General features: G+C 37.8%; 1 protein-coding gene across 2 annotated transcripts; it reads right to left on the bottom strand.

Annotated features, from left to right (window-relative positions):
* Positions 1–4,245: 4,245 nt before the first annotated feature.
* Positions 4,246–7,531, bottom strand: LOC122649832 (protein THYLAKOID ASSEMBLY 8-like, chloroplastic). 2 transcript variants are annotated; one of them, XM_043843079.1, is made up of 3 exons: positions 7,065–7,531; positions 5,908–6,294; positions 4,246–4,371 (listed from the first exon to the last, which is right to left on the bottom strand). In XM_043843079.1, the coding sequence occupies exons 1-2, from the start codon at positions 7,441–7,443 to the stop codon at positions 5,909–5,911; spliced, it is 765 nt and encodes a 254-aa protein (XP_043699014.1). In that variant the 5' UTR covers positions 7,444–7,531; the 3' UTR covers positions 4,246–4,371; position 5,908. The 2 variants fall into 2 exon arrangements, with proteins under 2 accessions (XP_043699014.1, XP_043699013.1); XM_043843078.1 differs by having other exon boundaries at positions 5,908–6,298; positions 7,069–7,531.
* Positions 7,532–8,691: the final 1,160 nt, after the last annotated feature.

Below are 8,691 nucleotides of genomic sequence, written 5' to 3'. Positions count from 1 at the left end.
TCTTGAATTATCGAGATTTCTGAGTTCTGGGAATCGATTTTTTTGTTGGTACAGATGGGAATCGATTAGAAGTTTAGAACCGCGACTATGGGTTTGAAATATATGAGGTTGTTGCGGTGGACTAGACCTGCTTCAAATGGGAGATTTCAATGGATGGAACCCCCCTTTCAACTTGAAATTTCAGGTCAGACTTTGTACCACTCAGGCCTACTAAGATCATCCAAGCACAACCCCAAACTATTATAAGTGTTACTCGATTAAGATATTGCTGAAACAGCTCTGGACGGTGACAGGGAAACCAGCTCTGGTTTCTGGTTTCAATCTTATACCAAGAAGGGTAGTGGGGGCTGAAATCTTAGGGGTTAGGTCGCCTAGGGCAAAGGATCCTTCGCCCAAAATCTCAGTCCGCTCCATCTTACTTTCTTAGATCTCTCAGTTCCAATCGTACCTCTTGGAATCCTCCTTCCTACGATTCTAGAAGTCCTTTCACCTCTATAAATACCTCTTCAATCTTCGTCCCTCGAAAGAATGGCAGTGGTGCTTGCGATGGTGCTGGCGAAAGAAGAAGAAGAAGAATAAATGCACAGAGGAAGAAGAGGAAATGAGAGAAGAAGACAACAAAAGGGAAAGTAGGGGAGGGAAAAATTGGAATAGAATTATATTAAGGGTATTTTGGGGTTTTAGAATTTTTGTACATGCCACATCATCACTTAATGACATTTTTTAACGGTTAGGGTACAGTTGATAGAATCTTGGGAAAGTAGGGGAGGGCATTATCATTATTCAAAACTTGGGTACTAGGTTGATATTAAGGATACTTAGAGGGGAGGGGGTGATATTTCCCCTTTATTTAATCTTAAAGGGGCGTGATGCATATAATATTTAATGGCTCATTATGGATTAAAATTTTAATTATTTTTATTTCCCTTTTAGATTCTGCTTCTTCACTAATTAGAAGCCCATTAGTGTTTTAAGTCAAAAATGAGAGCGAGTGTCAGACTCTCACTGGGAATACTAGAGGGGGAGGGGGCTCTTTAGAGCCCCATCTATATACACACACAAAGGGGGATGACCAGCATAGGCTAGACGAATTTTCTACCCCCTTGTGGAACCCTAATTCTCTCTCCTCTCTCTCCTCTCTCTCCTCTCTCTCCTCTCTTGCTCTCTTGCTCTCTTGAGTGGTGAAGATGTTTTAAGGTTTTGGAAACCCTAGTTTTCTGGATTGGATCATGTTCTTGGAGAAGAGGTTTGGTTTGGTTTGGCTTGTGGATCTCTTACTGCATCAAGGAGGTTCAAGTTAGAGCTTTCTTGAAGTGCTCGTCAGGGGAAGAACCATTGCCTGGAGGAGGAGCAACACTTGAGGCTCTACAGGTTACCAAATCTTAAATGTTTATTTTATTCATTATGTTTTATTAATTATTTGATAACCATGGGATGTTAAAGAAACCTGAATCGATCTTTTTTCCATTGCGCATTCAGATATGGGATGGTTTCCTTTTTCCATGGGATGGAAAAGAGATGTTCTTCTCTTTTCTTGCAAAACCCTAATTTTTATGAGACAAGAAAAGAGATGGTTTAGTAAAATTTTCATACCAAACCCCAAGTATAATATTTATTGGTTTCCCATGGGCAACCATGGAGGTGATCAAGAAAATTTAACTTTGATCTTTTCAATCCCTATGGGATTGTGTGAACCAAGAGATGATCCCATGACTGCCAACAGTGTGGTATCAGAGCCACTTTTGTCACCCATGGATATCACGTAATTAGTTGTTAAATGCAATTATTGTGTATGGGATGCCAATTCTTGAATTCATGATTCAATATTTTAATATGGTTATGGTTTCTTGATTTCTTTTGAGGAGAAATCAAGATTCCTTTTATGGATTCTTTCTCATGGATATTTTCTCTTTAATTAATTATGTGATCTTTCCCATACATAATGTTGCATTGGCTATGTGATTATGGGATTGGTTTTCTAATAAAATAGATGACGTATTTATTCATGTGATGCAATTGTTTTCTTTATGGGTTATGGTGGATGTGATGGTTCTCTCTCTCTCTCTCTCTCTCTATCTCTCTCTCTCTCTCTTCATCTTTTTTTATAAACAAATGTACTCCACCCCATAGGCAGCCTAAATGGTGGGTTGGTTTCTTTATCTTCGGAAAGAAAAACGTATAGATTTTTCCTAGGTTTCCATTGTAATTTTTAGCAGAGTTAGGTCTCCCAGGGCATGTTGATGTTGATTTACATGTGGCGTTCAAAGCTTGTGGAGTTGTCTATAACCAACTTTGAAGATTTGATCGGGCGGAGGAGATAGATGAGGCGTGGCATCTGGAACATCTATGGCATGATGATGTACCCATGATCTCCTACTCTCATAATGAATGGTGAGGTTTTGGGTTTTCTGAAACTCTGGTTTTGGAAAGATTGGATCTTTTCGTGGAGAAGTTTGTTGCTTTGACTTGGAGAATTTTGGTTGCATCAAGAAGGTTCAAGAACTGCTTTCTTGAAGTGCTCATGGAAAAAAGAACGATTATCTGGATGAGAAGCAACACTTGAGGCTCTCCAAGTTAACAAATCTTAATGTTTTATTATCATGCATTAATGCTTTAATTATTTGTTATTCATGGGATGCGAAAGAAATCCCAAATCGATCTCTTTCCGCTGCACATTTGGTATGAGATGATTTCTTCTTTTACTGTGATGAAAAGAGATGATTCTTTCTTTTATTGTTGCTTTCCTAAATTGATATGGGACAAGAAAGAGAGGTTCTTTCTCTTATTGTTTTTGCCTTAATTCTTATGGGATGACAATAAGAGATCGGTGTAATCAATTTCCTTTGATTGATTTCCCATGGTCAACCATGGATGATGATCCCATGACTACCTAACAGAATTAAAGTGGAAAATAATAGGAGGTGAGGGAGAAACCCCATTGTCATGAGAAGGAGCAACCAGTCCCTTCTTCCATTTTAATGGAGAGCAAAAGGAGATTCACTCATTCATTCAAACGCACAACCAGTTCCATCAGTGGTGATGTTGTGGCTTACTCATTCATTCTTGTTGCTGATTGTTTCTTTAGAGAGAGGAAGAAGAAGAAGAAGAACAGGGATGGTAGAGGCAGAGGTGGTGAGGAGGACTGCGATGGGGTGGCGTGAAGTTCAAGGGGTAGGGGTGGGTGGGTTGCAACAGGAGGAGTGGTTTCAGGAGAAAGAAGAAGAAGAAGTAGAAGAAGTTGTTAAAGGGTAAGTCGGTAATTTTAACTTCACTATTTTCTATTGAATATGTGATCAGAGTAAAATGGATTTTTCCATTCAACCACTAGCAGCAAACTAACACCGTCAGGTTTCATGGGACGTAAAATAATTGCTTGAAAAGTTGGGTGTATGAGATGTATCAAGTAATCAGGCCATAGTACATAGGGAGTACAAGTAATTTTTCATTACTTAAATGATGTTAGGCATAAATAAGTGTCTGGCTTTGGTTTTTGACATAAATAAGTGACTGTCTTGGTTTACTCAAGTTTCAATGGGGTTAAGTGACACTTATATAAATGTTCAGATCAAAATTTGGTCGAAACTGGTCAAGTTGGGTCGAAACATGGGACCTTTTAAAGTCAATGACCATCTCATCTCAGTCTCTTGCGAAACTGAGATATCTCGGTCAAAACTGCAAGTTGCGACCAAGATTTAGTTCCATGATATGTAAGCCTGTTGCCAGCAGGTATAGAGCTCTACTATTATTAAATTTGCATTTTACCCCTCAGAGCCCTAGTTGACTCAACGCGTATAGTCAAAGTATCCAGTAACCATGGAAGAAGTTTCTGTCAAGGCCAGGATGGCTTTGAGAGAAGCCCACCCACGTGGTTTGCAGTGGCAGAAAAAGCATAGTGAATTACATTGACTAAGAACAACTTGAACTATAAAAGACAATTTACACATGGAACAACTGAAAATTTAAGATTTCCTAAACCACATCTCTTTAGAGAATATATGATTCTGGCATTGCTAAACGCAAAAATAAAATTCTTTTTTTGCATTTTGGCACAAATAAAAATCACATCTACAATGTCTCTCTCCCTATATTCTTTTCCCATTGTTCCGAATATTCAAGAAACACTACAATTTTCCCCCCGTTTCAGATTTCCTACAGTGTTTCTCTCCCTGTATTCTTTTGCCACTGCCAAGAGTTCTACAAGATATAAGAGTTGCTCCCTAGCCCAAACCAAAAGAAATACAAATGATCGCAATTCCTCTAAATGAAATGCTTCAAAATTTTCCCACTATTTCGAAGAATGATTGAGCTTGTAACCACTACTCATGCTGCTATGGATGTAAGCCCTGAGTTATCTCTCCAAGGACCTGAGACCTGAAATGATCTATACACTTCAAGGCAAAATTTCTAAAATGTGTCATTATAGTTTTGTTTGCTGAATCAAATGGTGTATTAAGTCTGCTCTCCTCTTGGTCATACACCGCCAAACATGTGACTTAAACTCTAGATTGACAAGCTGGTGGGCAACGTCCATAGTTAACGAACATGACCAATCAATATGATTTTTGCCAAAACAATAGGCTCATAAAAAAAAAAATTGCTCTCAAGACGGATTAAAATTTATCAGAAGCAACTAGCATCCAAAGTACAAGTACCACGATATCAAATGCACAGTGAAACGAAATAAGCATAATTATGTTCTTTGAAACAGACTATGCATCAAATAAAAAACGAAAGGCAACAAAAGCTTTTATCCTAAAAAATGATAAAACCATCTATCTGGAGGCATACATCAGCTTGCACAAAAAATTTTCTTTCTTTTCCAAAACAACCTGATGCTGGTGCTGTCTAAAACTCGAAATCAACAGGTCAACTAGTAGGAGAATTAATTATCAATGTCCCTATTAAGGTGAAAGATTGGAAGGAAGGTATTTGCCGATATTCCAAACAATCTGGTCTCATAAACTACAGTCTTTAGCACAAAAAGAAACATGTCCAAATAGGGAGTAGGAACCCTACATTCCAGTTGCAATATAGACCTAGATAGACCCTGAACATACATAAAATGGTACGAATATAAAAAAAATGTCTATGTTAAAACCCCTCATGGTAGGTACTTTGGTATAAACATTAGTGGCGAAAGTTCGGAGTTCTGTTCATTGAAAGTGGTAGTGAGTCTAGTGACAATTAATAACTCATTGCTGGTTCAGATTCCCTACACTATTATTCCTCCCAATAAGTGAATCTCAGTTACTCCCCCCACTTGCTTGTCCAACACTATCATCAAACTAGTAGCACCTGAAATACATCATAACCCACCAAATTTTGTACACAATGAGAGGTAAAAAGCACAGAAGAGACGGGGAAAAAAAGTATGGTGCAGCTTCATTTTTACAAAAGAAAAGAACATTTAATGCCGAAGGATCCAAAAAATTAAAATCTGATCATAATTCTTAACTGTTCCAAAAACTACTACAAGATCATAACTCAATCAGCCTTCATTTGTTATTTGTAGAAAGGCTACAAGGACAAGTAATTCATAATCCAGCATTTGCTCATATTATTGACCTGCAACCCCAAGAAAAAAGCATTTATGGCCTCAACAATATATTTTAATTAATTAAAAAGTAACCAGTTTATGAGATAATAAATACAGCAGTATACATTAAATTACATTTTCATTGAAATTATTCATATTAACGAGTTCAAAATGATAAACTAACCGTTTTTGGAAAATAAAAAACAATTACAAACCACTAAACTTATTTCACATCAAATTCAGAACCAACCCCCAAAAAATATGGAAAAGTAAAAAGAGTCTGAGAAATGTATACATCAACCCCATAGTCCTAATCCAAATAAGTAGAGGAAACAAAGACTGAAAAACAAACCAAAGTGTGAACTGCATGCCTCAACGAATTCCAAATATCTCCTCAGGAGGGTCATACACATGCCGATCAGGAAACATCTCCTCAAAGTCTTGCTTGACTTTGTTTCTCAACAGTGGATGTGGCAAAAGGCCCTTCAGCAAAATCCTGAAGGGCAACTCCTCTGGTGGGTCAGGAGACTTCTTCATATCCTCGTAAATATTCATGGCATCTGCAGGTGAACCATACCTCAAGAAACCTCTGATAACTTCAGCATATGTTTGAGAATCAGGGAATAAATCCTCCTTCCTCATGCTTTCCCATATTTGCATTGCATCATCCATCTTTTTACATTTTGCTAATGCAATAATTAAGTCCTTATATAGATAGACATCAGGCTTGTACCAGTCTTGCTTTTGAATTATCCTAAATATCTGAATAACCAAACAGATAATTATAAGCTGATTAAGAGCACATGTTTAATGCTAGGCAATTAAGAATAAGAATTATCCAAGACAACATAACAGGATAAACAAGAGAAAGACTTGAACCTCAAGCAATATTTAGGGTTTGTACAAATTAAGTTTTATGCATCAGGCTCTAGAACACTTCTCAATAAGCCCAATGAGAAGGGGGGGCATTGAGAGGATAAGAAGAAACATAGAAATCAGGATCTGAAAGTGACAAAGATTCTACGAATAAACCCAATCAAGTCACTCTACAAAGAAATGCCAACAGAGCGCAACAACCATAACCTTATCCCAACTAAATGGGGTCGGTTAAATGGATCCAATAGAGGCTATGACAGTCATAGAAGTCAAAGAAGTGAAGACTAAACATGAGAAGCTACACCAAGAAATCAGAACATTAAGAATTAAAAAAAATGGTAAACCAGAACATCAAAAGTTTTTCACTGATGAACCCTACACTAATCCTGCTTTATGCTCGAAAGGGTCGAGAGATTGAAGCAGGCATGAAGGGGGAGAAGCCTGTGATTCAAAAACAGGAAATCCACAAAATTAAACTCCAATCCGACCTCCATCATTCTCCACAAAATTCTCCTTCAACTTTCCTCCCCCACCCCCACCCCCCGTCTCTCTGTCTCTTCCCCCGCACCCAAAAAAAGAGAATTAATAAGCAAAATTCTGTTTTAAACCCAAATAGGGAAAGCAAATAAACATTAAATCAGAGAAGAGTAACACACCTTGAGGGCCAAACCCACTTCCTCTTGCCGTTGGAGCTCGATCAATACAGTGACCATATCCATCTTCAAGAGCCTCAACACATGCGACTTAATGAACTTATCCAATTTCTCTTCATCGTCTTTGAATCTTTTCAGACCCAGAACTACGAAAAGAGCTTCTTTGCCTATCAGTTTCTTGCCTCTCCAAAGTGGCCCTCTTGGTCTACCATCATGATAACTCCTGAAATCCAATATGGGTTTGCTCGAAATGACACCCAAAATTGGAACAGACGTTTTCATGGGCTTATATGACAATTCAATGGGAATTATCAGTTCCCGGATGAGCATCAAATTCAAAAATGGAATTTTTGATCTCGAAAAAGCTCGCAATGCCATGGAGCCTTGCAGATAAAGCTCGATTGAGAGTGCGGAGCCACTGCTGGAACCCTGTTTTTACCAATCAACGGTTACTCGTTAAACCCTAGTTTCAGGAGAAATTAGTATCTTAAAAACTAATTGGCAGGAGCTGCCTCTGCCTGGAATTTTATCGTCTACGGTTCTGACATCCGACGGTTTCTACAGTTCTCTCACCTGATGGTCAACACGTGTATATTTTGTATCCAATGGTGGAGAGGTAAAACGATTCCTAAAACCTTTTCATTAATCCCTTTTCTCTCTTTCCTCTCTCCTCTCGCTCTCTTCTCTCTCCACCCCTCCCAAACTGGCGAAATCGAACCCCTCTCTGCAGCAACCTCCGGCGAAGGCTTAAGGCGGTTCTTGGTCTGAAACCTCCGGCGAAGTCAAAGGTCATTGATGCTTACAACCACGGTTCTCTCGCACACGAAGGATCTCTCAATAAGAAAAAAATAAAAAAAAAATAGAGGTTCAAAGATCAAAAGGGGAAGGAGAGCATTTGTCAAAGATGTTGATTCTTCCTTACCACCTCAATATGGTCTGTGTAATTGTGTGGGTGGCGCATATATCAATCCCCGTTCACACACCTGCAAGAGCACGAGGCTAAAAATATAGAGGTATCTGCTATATTTAATGGATTTGAAAGTGGAAAGGAATTTACAGACAACCAACCCATTTCAAGTTCTAAATATATTTATAGAGGTGTCATTTTGATAGTTCCATTAATTAATATCCATTTTTTTCATATTTAAGACTTATATTTACGTGTCGAGTCAACATTATGGGAAACCTAGTCAAGAATTGTTTAGACTATGCCAAGTTGAAAAACGACCAGTTTAGTTCACGAATCACTGAGTCAAATAAGACTCAGTCTTTTCATCCGAGTCACTACAAACTCACCGAGTCTAGTCATTTTTAAAATACATAGTTGACTATTTGATTGTTGAGTAAATAAGTCAATAAATATACTAATTAATAAAAGCATAGATGGAAAAAAAATTGTTCTTGTAACTCACAAAAAAATAAATTCTACTTTGACTTGCCTTCAAGGTATTAAATCTCTCTCTCTCTCTCTCTCTCCAATGCAATTAGGTTGGATAATTGATGAATAGTCATCTTGCCTTCCCAAGAGTAGTTAATTTTTAGATGAGATATGAGAAAATAATTATAATTAATCTTTTGAATTTGTGTCTATGATTTATTAGCTAGTACTGCTAATATATATCAACA

Source organism: Telopea speciosissima, chromosome 2, assembly GCF_018873765.1.
Source record: "Telopea speciosissima isolate NSW1024214 ecotype Mountain lineage chromosome 2, Tspe_v1, whole genome shotgun sequence".
In the NCBI taxonomy this organism is placed as follows: domain Eukaryota; kingdom Viridiplantae; phylum Streptophyta; class Magnoliopsida; order Proteales; family Proteaceae; genus Telopea; species Telopea speciosissima.
The sequence above is the reverse complement of the archived record's forward strand: the minus strand, read 5'-3'. Positions and strand labels throughout refer to the sequence as shown.

Coding starts and splice junctions, on each gene's coding strand:
- LOC122649832 (XM_043843079.1), bottom strand. CDS start 7,443: ATGGCATTGCGAGCTTTTTCGAGATCAAAAATTCCATTTTTGAATTTG. Junction 6,295..7,064: donor GGGTTTGGCCCTCAAGGTGT/GTTACTCTTCTC, acceptor TTATTCAGATAT/TTAGGATAATTCAAAAGCAA.